This window comes from Apium graveolens, chromosome 9, assembly GCF_009905375.1.
Source record: "Apium graveolens cultivar Ventura chromosome 9, ASM990537v1, whole genome shotgun sequence".
Classification (NCBI taxonomy): domain Eukaryota; kingdom Viridiplantae; phylum Streptophyta; class Magnoliopsida; order Apiales; family Apiaceae; genus Apium; species Apium graveolens.
The window spans coordinates 21549542-21564224 of record NC_133655.1 but is presented as its reverse complement, the minus strand read 5'-3'; the positions used below and the strand labels follow the sequence as shown (position 1 = coordinate 21564224).

At 36.1% G+C, this 14683-nt stretch overlaps 1 protein-coding gene across 1 annotated transcript; it reads right to left on the bottom strand.

Annotated features, from left to right (window-relative positions):
• Window positions 1–3505: 3505 nt before the first annotated feature.
• On the bottom strand, window positions 3506–14101 carry LOC141687244 (protein GAMETE CELL DEFECTIVE 1, mitochondrial). The gene is made up of 4 exons (XM_074492454.1): window positions 13969–14101; window positions 12233–12783; window positions 11717–11906; window positions 3506–3873 (listed from the first exon to the last, which is right to left on the bottom strand). The coding sequence occupies exons 2-4, from the start codon at window positions 12778–12780 to the stop codon at window positions 3667–3669; spliced, it is 945 nt and encodes a 314-aa protein (XP_074348555.1). The 5' UTR covers window positions 12781–12783; window positions 13969–14101; the 3' UTR covers window positions 3506–3666.
• Between the last annotated feature and the right edge of the window lie 582 nt (window positions 14102–14683).

The following is a 14683-nucleotide window of genomic DNA, read 5'->3' as shown; positions in this document are numbered from 1 at the left end:
GAGATCACTACATCCAGCAAGCCTTTCATACGATTAGCTAAAACCTTGGTAACTATTTTTATGAGAACATTACACAGAGCTATAGGTCGAAACTCCTCAACTATAGATGGATTTTTCTTTTTTGGTATCAGCACTATGTTTGTTTCATTCAGACCTTGAGGAAGCTCCCCTATGTAGAAGAAATCACTTACCATTTTAACCACATCTTTCCCAACGACCTTCCAGTGTTTCTGGAAGAATGCAGGAGTCATTCCGTCTGGGCCCGGAGCCTTATCCGGGTGCATTTGAAACAAAGCTGATTTCACTTCCTCCTCTGATATTTCCTTCATAAGGTCCATGTTTTGCTCCGTCGTGATTTTCTTAGTCACAGTATTAACAACCTCTTCGACATTACCTTGAGCAGACCTGAATAAGCCTTCGTAATAATCCTGAATATGAGTTTTCAATCCATTCTGCCAAGAAATCTAATTTCCACTCCCATCCATCAGCTTGTTGATACGATTCAGTCTGCGTCTGTTGCTACAAGAATTATGAAAATATCTCGTATTTTTGTCGCCAGATTGAAGCCATAATTGCTTAGACCGCTGCCTCCAGAAAATTTCTTTCTGATCCAGAATTAAGTGTAACTTTTGTTTAGCCTCTTTATACATGATTAAAGACTGATCATCCCTTCCATTCCTAAATTTCTTCAGTTGCATTTTACATTCCTTTATCCTTTTAGTAAAATACCCTGTTATCTCTCGACTCCATACCTCAAGCTTTTCACCACATTGCTTCACTTTCTGGGTAATTATACTTTCAATATCCTCTCCCCAACTGTCTTGAATAATTTGGTAACATAGAGGTTCTGTAATCCATGCATTTTCGAAATGAAACTTCCTGTTTCCTTGCCAGGTGACCGTACCTTTTGGGCTCGAGGAATATTGGACTGTGGTCCGAGGGAGAGCCCTTCAAATTGTACAGTTTCGCCATAGGGAATAAATACAGCCAGTCACCAGTAACAATTGCACGATCGAGTCTAATTTCCAACCAGTTTGCTGTATTTCTCCCACGCTCCCAAGTGAATTGATGCCCTGTTAAATCTAAATCTTGCAGGCCAATAACTTCTAACACATCATTAAAGCCATCTATCAACTTTTGAGGATATGCAGCACCACCTCGCTTATCCAACTGAGAGATTATATTATTCATGTCACCTATTATGCACCAAGGAAGATTCGAGTCTCTTGCCAGATTTCGAAGGAGATCCCACGTTCTTCGTCTCAAATTCCTGTTAGGCTCACCGTAGAAACACGTTAATCTCCATACTTGCATATCTTCCATAGAAATTTCCACGTCAATATAATTCTGAGATAAGCTGAGAAGTTTCACATGCTCCTGCGTTCTTCATAACAATGCAATTCCCCCACTTCGGCCTTGAGGTTCTACTACTATCATGCCCTGAAAATTAATCCTCATTCGAATATTTTCCATTCGCTTCTTGCTACTGCTTCTTGCTACTTAAAGTTTCACATAAAAAGACGATTGAAGGTCTTTCTTGACGTATTACTTCTTGTAGGAACCGAACTTTCCAAGGTGCCCCCAGACCTGGCAGTTCCAGCTTAACGTGCTCCTGATGAATGGCGGGCCTGCCATGCAGCACCCGCCAATAGTCCATTTTTTTGGTTCTGATTTTCTATTTCCTGTGGGCTTGTTTGTGTATCCATGTCTACAATATTATGATCCAGCGGCCCATTTTCCTGATCCATTCTTCTTCTTTTTGGGTCATTAACTACAAGCACAGTGTTATCTCCCTCCGTAATTGTTTTCAAATTTTGAATTTTGCTATCCTGACCCTTAATTGCGAGATTTGCGTTTGCATTGACATCGTCAAACTGTTTTCCTTCTTGAGTTACTCCCGTATCAATCATCTTATCTCGTCTGGTATTCACAAATGTTATCCCGGATTTTTCTCCTGTTTTTATTTCATTCGCACCAATCTCGGTATCAGAATTCCCGCTCTTGTCTTCCTCCTTGTTACTGAACTGAACGGCGCCACCCACTCTCAGCCACTTACTACCAATCGTATGACTCCGACGTCTAAGATCTGCACGCATCCATGAGCCATAAGGCTTTTCAATTTTATTTGTAGGTGTATCGAATAACTTCGAACAGAACTTTTCACCGTGTCCAACAAATCCACAAATAAAACAAAACGTTGGAATGCCTTCATATTTGAAATTGACCCAACAATGGCTTGCTGCATTTTTCCTGAGTTTCATCCTCCTCTTGAGTGGTTTATCCAATGGAATGGAAACTCGTACTCGTAGATATTCTCGCCAAACTCCCACGAAATTATTTGCATCAAACTCAATAAAGCCACCCACGTAATCAGCTATATCCTTGACTACCTTTTGCGACATGAATCTAGCTTCCATGTCATGTAATTGGACCCAAATATCCAACCTGTTAATGGCCACTGTTCTTGGATTGTCCCCTTCCCTTAATCTTACAAATACCATGTGAAACCGCCCAAATGTCCACGGACTACCATCAATGACTCGCTGAATATCAATCTCATGGTAGAATTGGAATAAAAATCTATTAGCTTCCAGTTGCTTCACATACATGCCTTTACCTGGTCTTCACAATGATGCCATCTTATGTTGCATGGCCTGAAAATCGATTGAAGAATCTGTAAGGAAGCGATCAACCAGGCACCAACGTGTATCTATCTCGCTTAATTCACCCGCGTTCTCATCATATGTAATCCCACCTTGTTCTTCTTTCTCCAGGCTAATCATAGCGAAGTTCTCCTCCATTTCTTGCAGATTATCCCCCTTGATGCCATGAGTATAGACCGAAACAATAACCGATTAAACTGAACTTTAACTTTAAAACGAGAGAAAAACTTTCTCACCATGCCATAAGGTAAGACTTAGCTAGCTTTTATCATAGTTAGATTAAACCAAAACAAAAAGAACTCTATATACTTTTAACATACGCTAAAACAATCCGATTCTTTCTAATAGATTTTAAAACTATCGCTAGTCATATATAATCACATTCTAGTTGATCCTACAAATATTTGCTACTAATATCATGACTCCTTCAATAAAAACAAGACTATACTTCAATCTTGGAGACCATGCTTCTGCTATGCCGAGTCTCGACTTTCTGTTTACCACTCTGCTTAATTTTGTTTCACATTTTCTAGTAACAGGGATGGAGTTTGTCAGATTGGTTGTTTCATGAGATTAAAACTGCTTAAATTTGTATCAATTACATTATACTCTCTTTTAAAGTAGTCCTCAACTAATTTTGTGATAATTTTTTATACTCTGTTCAATTAGCTAATCTAATATGACAAACTGTTGGTTTCTGATTGATTTGACAATAATCTGATTAAATACTAAATAGCCACCGTCTTCTGGTTAATTTGACAATGTGGTGCAATTTAATAAAACTTTACAACTTGGTGAACTTTGATAGTCCACCTTTATGTGGAGTGAAGGACAACAAGATCAATAACAAAAATTAAATTTTCCTTTTTTTGAAAAGGGTGGTAAAAAAGTCATTGTAATACACATCTTCGTCCGGAATATTCTCTATGCAAGATACACGAATCAAAAGAGTATCCCAACAAGCAAATATATGTATACTACCCTAAAACTAGAAAGTACAAAACTACCTCCCCCTGTGGGATGGGAGAGCAGTTGGACTTGGCACCTTCTCCTCTTTAAAAGGCTGAGTTGACGGATCAGAAAGACTAGGCAACCTGGAAACACTACCCTTTCCTTTTCTTGCATTTGGTCCCAGTTCCTCTATCATGTATTTCCACCCATCAATAGGCCTCCTCCGACTGAATATGTGAGTTTTGATAAAACTTGCTATCTGGGAGGCCATCATTTGTGGTAAAACCCAATATCAGAGTCGACATAATAGTAGTCAGAACTTAAGTCAATGCTAAGTAAGATTTTGTTAAGCAACAAGTACAGCCTACAATGGAATTATGTAAAATTTTCAATCATATATTGATATTTAACTAATCAAAATGAATAATAAACAAGTCGATATCTTGCTATGCACCGTATAAAGTTATAAACAAAATACACAATCAACTAATCACGTGGGAGACTAACACAACTAGTTTACTTCAAACATCTCAGCAAACGGAAAAAAACAATGATGATTACTTTGGAGTCACTAAAACTACAGTTCTGTTAGAAGGCCATCATTAATACAATATAGGTGATATCTTTATAATTACAATATTTATTAAAAAACATATATACAAATTAGTAGTAAATGATAAGATGAACTTGAACATCAAGATTTGACCTTTCTACGTGATTACACCAAAACTAATTATAATTATGTCTCTTTGAGGAATGCTTGTTTTCATAATTGTTAAATAAGTTCACACTTATTATAATCAGGACATTTCTAAAAATATAAACAAAAATTAGGAGTAAATAATAAAATGAATAAGAACATTAAGATAACAAAATAGCATGTCCTGTCCTTCGATCTCAAACATAAGAAAAACCAAGAAAAAATCACATTCCTTGCAATCGGAGAACATTTTTTCTATATCTGAGTACCAAGAAATCATAGTTCCTGAGGTTTGCCATTTTCAAAATTTAATGACCTTTATGTGTTAGATTGTTTTTTATTCTTTATTATAAGGTGCTTGAACTTGATGGTGCTGTTCAACAAAAAAATTTAGAATTGTTGAACTTTTATTGTAAGCTGTTCTTTATTCTTTTGCTTAACTTGTGGCCGTGACTATTAAGAATGTTTGAATAGGTCTGCTATAATCAGGTGAGACCTCAAGGTGCATTAGCAGGTTTGAAAATTAAGCCAATAGTGTAAAATGGCAATGAACGATAGTAAATAATCTGAGACAATGTCCTGAGGATATCAATAGTCAATTTGGTTAGATGTTAGTTACTTTATACTATTAGTCTATTAGTGGTTTTTTCTCGGGTGTTGATGTGGATCGCACCACAAAGAAACAAAAACAAGAAGAAAATGATATTTCAACGAACACGATCAATCCAGAAACGTGAACTTTGAATCTCAAATTCCTTAGATCAATCCAGAAACTAAATAATTTGAATCTAACCTTCAAAACAATCCAGTAATTGAAGTTTAGAAGAAAGAAAACTAATCATAGTTTATCTCAAAACATAATCATCACATATATCTTAAAAGATTACATGAGAGGGGTATTTATAGGCTTAACCAATAACCTAAATCCAACATAATTCCAAGAGAAATTCAATATCAGCTTGAATTAGCCAATATCTAAATCCTTTCAGGAAACAAATTTAAAATCCAAATCCAAATAGAAAACATATAAAAACAGAATCCAAATAGGAAAATAAAATCCTAAGTGCTTAAAGCAAGAAAAACCCTTTCAACTGAAAGGTAAAAACTTGCAAGCCAAAAGTCGAATTATTAATTATATAAGCCAAAATAGGTCAGCCCATGCTTGTTGTTGAGCTGAGTGGCAAAGCTTCATCCGTTCCTTCATAATGCTTTGTTGTCCAAGTAAGCTTTGTGACCCATATTTGTCTCTTGTCATTGTCAAACCCCATTGTAGTGAGCAACAGATTAATAGGCTGATCCTCAACCAAATTTCCTTTCATATTCACATCATTCTCCCCCTCATCAAAAAAATTTGCCCTCAAATTCACATCATCCAAGTAAGGAGAAAGGTCACCCACATTAAAAGTTGCACTAACACCGCCAAAGTTACTTGGTAGATCTATCTTGTAAGCGCTATCTCCATAAGCTTCAAGTACCTCAAATGGACCATCTGCCCTTGGCATAAGCTTGTTCTTTCTTTTGCTTGGAAACCTTTCTTTTCGCAAATGAATCCAAACAAGATCTCCAAGTTTAAATACAGGTTGCTTACGCCTCTTGTCGGCTCGAGCCTTGTAAAGTGCATTCATCTTCTCAATCCTCTCTTTTACTTGCTCACAGGTCTTCTTAAAGACATCCAAACGATTCTTGGCATCAGTGTGAATATCATCTTTGTGTAAAGGAAGCAAATCAATTGGAAGAAATGGGTTAATACCATAAACCACTTCAAAAGGAGAACGGGAGGTAGTAGAAGAATGAGATCGATTATAAGCAAACTCGGCATGACATAACTTGATATCCCAATCCTTTTGAGTCTTGCCTACTAATCCACGAAGTAAGGTACCTAAAGTCCTGTTAGTCACCTCAGTTTGGCCATCCGTCTGAGGATGATGAGATGTGCTAAATAGCAACTTAGTTCCAAGCCATCTCCATAAACACTTCCAAAAGTGACTCAAAAACTTTGAATCTTGATCAGAAACAATGCTTCGTGGAATACCATGCAAACGAACAATCTCCTTAAAATAGAGATCAGCAACATGTTGTGCATCATCCGTCTTAGTCATTGGAATAAAGTGAGCCATCTTTGAAAAACGATCAACGACAACCATTATAGAATCCTTCCCTCTTTGCGTTCTTGGCAAACCAATGATAAAATTCATACTTACACTATCCCACGGAACTTCAGCAACAGGAAGTGGAGTATACAAACCCTTGGAAAATGTACTTTTGGCCTTTTGACAAGTAGCACATCTAGAAACCACTGATTGAACATCTCGAATCATTCGAGGCCTGAAAAAACTCTCATTTAACAAATCCAAAGTTTTATGCACCCCAAAATGGCCGGCAATAGCACCACTATGTACTTCACGAACAAGTAACTCACGCACACCACAATTAGGAATACAAAGCTTATTCCCCTTAAAAAGAAACCCATCTTGAATGGTGTAATTCCGAGTTGGAGAACTGAATTCTTGTGCAAAATCAACATCAGATGCATACAAGCCTTTAAGAAGCTCAAAACCAAGAATTCGAGCATCAACCATAGCTAACAAATATGCCCTCCTTGAAAGAGCATCTGCCACGACATTAGACTTTCCTTCTTTGTATTTTGAGGAAAATGTGAAAGATTGAAGAAATTCCACCCATTTAGCATGACGATAGTTCAACTTTTGCTGTCCATTAATGAACTTTAGCGCTTCATGATCAGAATATAGCACAAAAGGTTTGGGACGCAAATAATGCGACCAATGATCCAATGCTCGGACAATAGCATAAAACTCACGATCATAATTCGAATAGTTGTGTTTTGCGCCAGTCAGCTTTTCACTAAAAAATGAAATAGGTCTTTTTGCTTGAATCAACACAGCACCTATACCAACTCCACTTGCATCACACTCAACCTCGAATAGTGTATTGAAATCTGGTAAGGCTAAAACTGGAGCATTATAAAGCTTTTCCTTAATCTCATCGAATGCCTTTTGAGCTTGATTAGACCATTCAAACTCACCCTTTTTGAGTAGCTCGGTAATAGGAGCCGTAATAGAAGAAAAGTTTTTGATAAATCTTCTATAAAAAGAAGCCAATCCATGAAAACTCCACACCTCATGCACGGTTTGAGGAACAACCCAGGAAGAAATAGCTATAACCTTTTCAAGATCAACTTGTACTCCACAATCAGAAATAATATAACCAAGAAACGAGATACGCGATACCATAAAAGAACACTTCTCGAGTTTACCAAAAAGTTTCTGGTCTAGCAACTTTTCAAACAAAAGTCTAAGGTGATGCATATGCTCAAATTTATCTCTACTATAAACCAGAATATCATCAAGATAGACAACGATAAATTTGTTTAGGAAAGGACGAAGTACCTCATTCATGAGCCGCATAAAGGAGCTAGGGGCATTGCAAAGACCAAAAGGCATCACCATCCACTCATATAATCCTTGTTTAGTTTTAAAAGCTGTTTTCCATTCATCACCTTCACGAATCCGCATTTGATGATATCCACTTCGAAGATCAATCTTAGAGAAAATTGTCGCACCATGCAACTCATCAAGCATGTCTTCTAATCGAGGCATAGGGAAACGATATTTGATGGTAATGTTGTTCACCGCTCTAGAATCAACACACATTCTCCATGTTCCATCCTTCTTTGGAACTAGCAAAGCGGAACCCGCACAAGGACTCATACTCTCGCGTACAAGACCTTTTTCAATCAAATCTTCAATTTGTCTCTGAAGCTCTTTAGAGGCCTCTGGATCACATCTATAAGCAGGTTTATTAGGTAAAGGAGCACCAGGAATAAGATCAATTGCATGCTCGATTCCTCGTACTGGAGGTAAACCAGTAGGTAACTCATCTGGAAAAACATCACCAAATTCAGCGAGCAAATCATGAAGAAGTGGATCTGAATCGCCTTGATTAGGAGTTATTTTCTTTACAAACAAAGCATATGCTATACCCCCATTTGTAGCCGCCTCCTTTTCAAATTCTTTTCCTGACAAAAATAAGCTACTTTTCTTCTTTGAATCACGCATATGTTCATAATACTCATTAGGAGACAAAGGTTGAAGTTTAATACGTTTACTCCCAACTTGTACCGAATAAACATTAGTATCACCTTCATGCATTATCTTTCTATCAAACTGCCATGGTCTTCCAAGTAAAAGATGACATGCACTCATAGGAATTACATCGCACCATAACTCATCCTTATAACTACCAATCGAAAAACTCACCAAGGCTTGCTTTTTCACGTCTAAACCCTTCGAGTCATCAAGCCAATTCAACTTATATGGTTTCTCATGAACACGAGTTGGAAGATTTAGCTTATTGACCATGTCAATGGATGCAACGTTCGTGCATGATCCACTATCAATAATCATATTGCAAGTCCGATCCCCAACTTTACACCTTGTGTGAAATAAGTTTTCTCGTTGATCAGTATTTGGTGTAGTCTCTGTGTGTAAAATCCTACGAACAACAAGCAAATTAGCATCATTCTCTGCATAAGCAAGTTCATCTCCGTCATTATTGACTAATTTCTCTTGAGTCACTTCTGGGAGAAATTGTAAGAACTGTTCCTCTGCATCCCACTCCATGTATTGCTTCATAGTAAGAGTTCTTCTAGAAGGACACTCACTTGCAATATGTCCTTTACCTTGACACTTAAAACACTTTCGTCGACTATAGAACTCTTCTTTAGACACATACACTTTCTGCCTTTCAACCTTCTTCTCGGCCGATGAAGAAGTCTCTGGTTGTGCAGTAAAGCCAGTCGATTGACTTTTCAGCGAAGCTTGAGTAGAGTCATCGGAAAAATTAGATTTAAACTGTCCAGCCCCTTTGGAAGTACCAGACCCAAACCCTTTAAAAGTAGATTTCGGTTTCTCCTCTTCTTGATGAGATTCTATTTTCATAGCTAGCTTGCAAACATCATTAAACGAACTATATGAATGTAATTCTACCTTTTTAGCAATAGGTCGTTTTAATCCACGAATAAACCTTGCAATTTTCATTGTTTCTTTTTCCGCCAAGTCACAAATTAAGCATAATCTATCAAATTCGGCAACATACTCTGAAACACTCATTGTATCTTGAGAAAGGAAGGTGAGCTTCAAGTATTGTACTTGTTCGTAATCATCCGGAAGATACCTTGCACGAAGTTTTTTCTTTAAAGTTGTCCAAGTCATGATCTTTTCTTTTCCAGATCTAGCTCTTCTTGCCTTCAGGTTCTCAAACCATAATCCTGCATTCTTTGTAAGTCTGATCGTAGCAATTTGAAATCGTGTCTTATCATCAAACCGCTTATAATCAAAAATCTTCTCAACTTGTCGAACCCATTCAAGAAAATCGTCGGGGCTGCCTAATCCTGTAAAATCATCAAGTTTAATCCCACGGTCATCAATTTTAAAGCTTTTCTCTTTAGGTGAAACAGTATCACCCGAATCAACAAGTTCATCATGTGTCTTGTCGTTTTGCACCTTAAGTAAAAGTTTACCAACCGCTTCCAATCTAGACTCTGTTGAATCAGCACGCTTTTCCGTTCGTACATCTATATCCTCCAATTTTTAATTAATTTCATGAGTAATTCATCGGTAGCCATATGAAAAATAAGAAATGGGAAAAAAATTCTGATGAACAGTACCTGTGAACAGTGCACGGGAACAGTACCCGTGAACAGTACCCATGAATAGTAAAAAATTATTTTTTTTCCCCAGAACCTAGATCTCCCAACTATTAGGAAATTGGAGAAAAAAAAACCTTGGCTCTGATACCAAATTGATGTGGATCGCACCACAAAGAAACAAAAACAAGAAGAAAAGGATATTTCAATGAACACGATCAATCCAGAAAGGTGAACTTTGAATCTCAAATTCCTTAGATCAATCCAGAAACTAAGTAATTTGAATCTAACCTTCAAAATAATCCAGTAATTGAAGTTTAGAAGAAAGAAAACTAATCATAGTTTATCTCAAAACATAATCATCACATATATCTTAAAAGATTACATGAGAGGGGTATTTATAGGCTTAACCAATAACCTAAACCCAACATAATTCCAAGAGAAATTCAATATCAGCTTGAATTAGCCAATATCTGAATCCTTTCAGGAAACAAATTTAAAATCCAAATCCAAATAGAAAACATATAAAAACAGAATCCAAATAGGAAAATAAAATCCTAAGTACTTAAAGCAAGAAAAACCCTTTCAACTGAAAGGTAAAAACTTGCAAGCCAAAAGTCGAATTATTAATTATATAAGCCAAAATAGGTCAGCCCATGCTGGTTGTTGAGCTGAGTGGCAAAACTTTATCCGTTCCTTCATCATGCTTTATTGTCCAAGTAAGCTTTGTGACCCATATTTGTCTCTTGTCATTGTCAAACCCCATTGTAGTGAGCAACAGATTAATAGGCTGATCCTCAACCAAATTTCCTTTCATATTCACATCAGGTGTGGCACTAGATTTTCTATTTAGGTGTGACATAACTAAAAAACGTCACTAATTATTAAAATTCAGCTCCTACTTGCTCATTTAAATTACAGAGCATCTTTCAGCAGTTAAAGAATGTTTTTTTACAATACTTAATATAGTATTGGTTAGGCCAATTTAGTATAATATTTAAGAATGTAATGGGATGAAATTGATGAGAGTGGAAGGGGTTGTCATGTTCTAAATTTGGTGACTAAACAATAACAAAACATTAGGCCACTTTCTAGTACAGTAATTTTGAAGAAATAGCACTGCACATTTGCTCAACTCAGTTATACATCTTTAAACACCTCACACCCTATAAAGAAAAAAAAATGATCCTAGTCAAAGGGCATTGCTGAAATTATTCATTCGGCTAAAACAAAATTGAAGTTGCAAGATAATTCGTTTACCGATATAATGACATCTGGCTAAAAAAAATGATATATTATTCATCCGGGCTAAAACAAAATAATTTTCAACCCAGATCAAAATAAAATCTAAAACAAACTAAAGATAATTACATGGATTTGGTTGATATAAGGGCTTATATAATTAAGGGTTTTCTTCTATGTCTATAATATATATATATATATACATATATTGTTTTGTTTATTCCGACACTATTATACAAAGTGACAAATTATCTCTAATTTCGTTTTTAAAAAAATAATATATAAAAATGATTTATACAATTTATCCAAAATTTAAATCATCAATACAATCAGTTTAGAATATCGTTAAGCTGGAATAGGACTGAGGAAGTCACGTTAACACACGTCATGAAAATATAGCTAAAATTTCCTTATCTCATGGACAGCGATATAGTTTTAACTGGGATCTTATTAATCAGCACAGCAGGTAAGTGCTTGTCCATGACAAAGAATTACCTGAAATTTACTAAATGCAATCCGACGTTCGAATTCTTGGAGCAAAATGTCTTCTTCCCTTTGTGACATCTCCCAAACATTCCCATCTTGAGCTTTAGATGTTGTTTCCCAGCCATCAGGGTTACTTTTAGTATCATTTAAACCTGGTGTCTTTGAGTTGCTCATATCAGTGTTTGCAAAGTCAAAAATCCTATACACAGAACCAAGAATATCAACAATGTTCCTTCGTCCTACTTAACACGATGATGTTAATATCTCCCATTAAAAGAGTTTATCCATGATTAAATGTTTACTACATTCCTACAATTTGATTATATATACTTTCCAACTCAATTAGAACTTCCTATTGAAGACAATAAAAATAGAGTAAACATAATGTCTGAACATACACCACTTAAAAAATGTAAAGCAGAAAGCATATGAGACGGAGACGAAAAAGAACCAATACACAACAAGTCACAGGCTTAATCATTGTGGAAGTTGAATAAATAAAGCGGAAGAAATTAGAAAACATACTCAGAGCAGCTATCAAGTAGCTTCTCAATATCATCTCCACCGGCTCCCCCCATTGAATCTCCCAATTTGGCTTCTTCCTGCTTTTCAATTTCTTTAGCCCATAACCCAGCATGAATCCTCTGTTTCTTCAACCTATAGTCCTTCTTTACATTCTCCAAACTATAAAGTGAATCCGAATTCGCCAATTCTCTTTGTTGTTGCTGTTGTTGTGATTTAGGGCTTCTTCTTCTTTGATCCCAATTATCCGTCATGTCCTCCACAAATGCCTTGGTCTCTGCATCAACTTCAGACGAAAGCACCACCGAAGACGAATTGCTGGTATTATCGCTAACCTTTTCATTACCATCAATAGAAAAATTAACATCAGTTTCCCATGGAGCTCGGTTCTTCCCAGAAAGGTCTTCTGGAAGCCAGGCAGACTCCCAGGTGTCATTCCATTCTTCTTCCCCGCCGCCTCCGCCACGCTTACCAGTCGTGGAAAGCAGTCTAATATTATTGCCGTATAACTTTCTGATAAACAAGGAAGATAAATTGCGAACCGGATTCATCACCTGCACATTAAAAATCAGTTAAACATTATATCATTTACCCCCACACCGATATAAATTCAATCAAATTTCTTGTTCTAAATAGAGCAACTAATTGCCCATTTCAACCGGGGTTGACATGGGGTAAATTATCGACAAGGCCTAATTACATAGCACCAGAACCCGAAATCGACCAACTCGACTAAATGGTAAAGTTTAAAAGGGTATTTTCTATAGAAAAAATATGTGCAGAGCTTAATATCTAAAATATGAATCTTTTACAACAAGTATCATAGCATAATATGAGCTGATTTTTTACAAATTCAGGGGGCATATAACAATTTTACATTGTAAAGTAATTAACAAGCAACAATACCACTGGGAATTATGGAGTATAAACCAAAACAGGAGAGTAAGCAGCATAGGTATACATACATATATACATAACACAGAAGTACAGTTCGCAACAGAGGAGAAGAAATGAGCTTAGGGTATCACACTGGCCGTTTAATAACAATTTATGAGCAGAATGCAATGCCAATGAAATCCCAAAAGAAAGCTTCAGGTGTCTTGGCATTTTCTTTTGGGAAATACAAATAATTAAGTTTGTGAAGATTTTATCCTCCATTATGCTTTCTCTTTTAACTATTTCAGTTAGCAATTTACGAAAAGCACCTAGTTAGTGGAAACCATTGACATAACCACCTGAAACCACCACAACCTAGTTACCTTCCTGTATAGTTCCAGGTAACCATCAAAACTTATTATAATTCATGCTTAAGCACACGACGCAAACATACACTATACGCCCAACATGAAGGTTATGCTGAAATAGGTTTTATATGTCAAGGGAGCATCAGGTTCAACAATCATCTCGAAAATGCAAAATAGAAACTAATGCAAGGAACTTATTATACTCTTGTTTTTCAGAGACCAATCAAGTATAATCTAAGATATAACTTATGTCATGCAATCATCCCACAATAATCAGAAATTAGATATTATGAATCGACATATGTCATGCAATCATCCCACAATAATCTGAAATTAGATATTATGAATCGATAAAAGTTGCTAAGGCGGGTGAGGACTTTAATCAAACACTTGACGAAATATGGAGAGGAGTATAAATAACATGAGGAAAATGAACAAAACGGGGGCATAAATAGATAGACATACAAGTAAAAGTAAAAGAAGAGAATTGCTTACCCCTTGTTGTTGTGTTTTGCCTGCTGTGTGAGTAGGGCGAGAGCTTCAATTGGTGTAATACCAATACCGTTTGTAAACAGCTTCTGTAATGCTAGCCGCGAGTATATAGTTTTTATTTCTTTTTAGGGAATTTATTTGATGAGAAATAAGTAAATTTAAACTAGTGAACGTAGAGTATTGTTCTTTCTAGTTTCTACTGACCGGCAAATAAATAAGTATAGGAAATTTATAAAAAAAAATACAATTTTTTGTAAAATTTAATAAGCCGCCTTCTAAAATAGTGTTTTAATTTTCAAAAATCAAACCAAAATTTTTTCTCATTTTTATAACCAAACTTAGGGGTGTACGCGGTTCGGATCGGATCGGTTTTGGGTTAAAAGTCGATCCAAATCGCGAAGAACGGTTTTAAAAAATTGTCATCCGCAACCGCAAATGCGGTTGCGGTTAACCGCGTCATTTGCGGTTGCGAATTGTTATTGCGGATCGGTTTGCAGTTCAACCACTTATTTTAAAATAATTAATAATTTTCAAAAAAATAAATTTGGAATATTAATAAATTGAAGTTTAAGTTACGTGATAAATTACATTCAAAAATAAAATATAAACTAATGCTCCATGTGGATTAAGGATATTAAAAACATACAAAAATGTGGAGGCGAGAGAAAAAAAAAGAAAATGATAAAAAAAATTACATGTTGATTATATTTTTCATTTG

Coding starts and splice junctions, on each gene's coding strand:
- LOC141687244 (XM_074492454.1), bottom strand. CDS start 12,780: ATGAATCCGGTTCGCAATTTATCTTCCTTGTTTATCAGAAAGTTATAC. Junction 11,907..12,232: donor CTACTTGATAGCTGCTCTGA/GTATGTTTTCTA, acceptor TTCTGTGTATAG/GATTTTTGACTTTGCAAACA. Junction 3,874..11,716: donor TTGCATTTAGTAAATTTCAG/GTAATTCTTTGT, acceptor ATGGCCTCCCAG/ATAGCAAGTTTTATCAAAAC.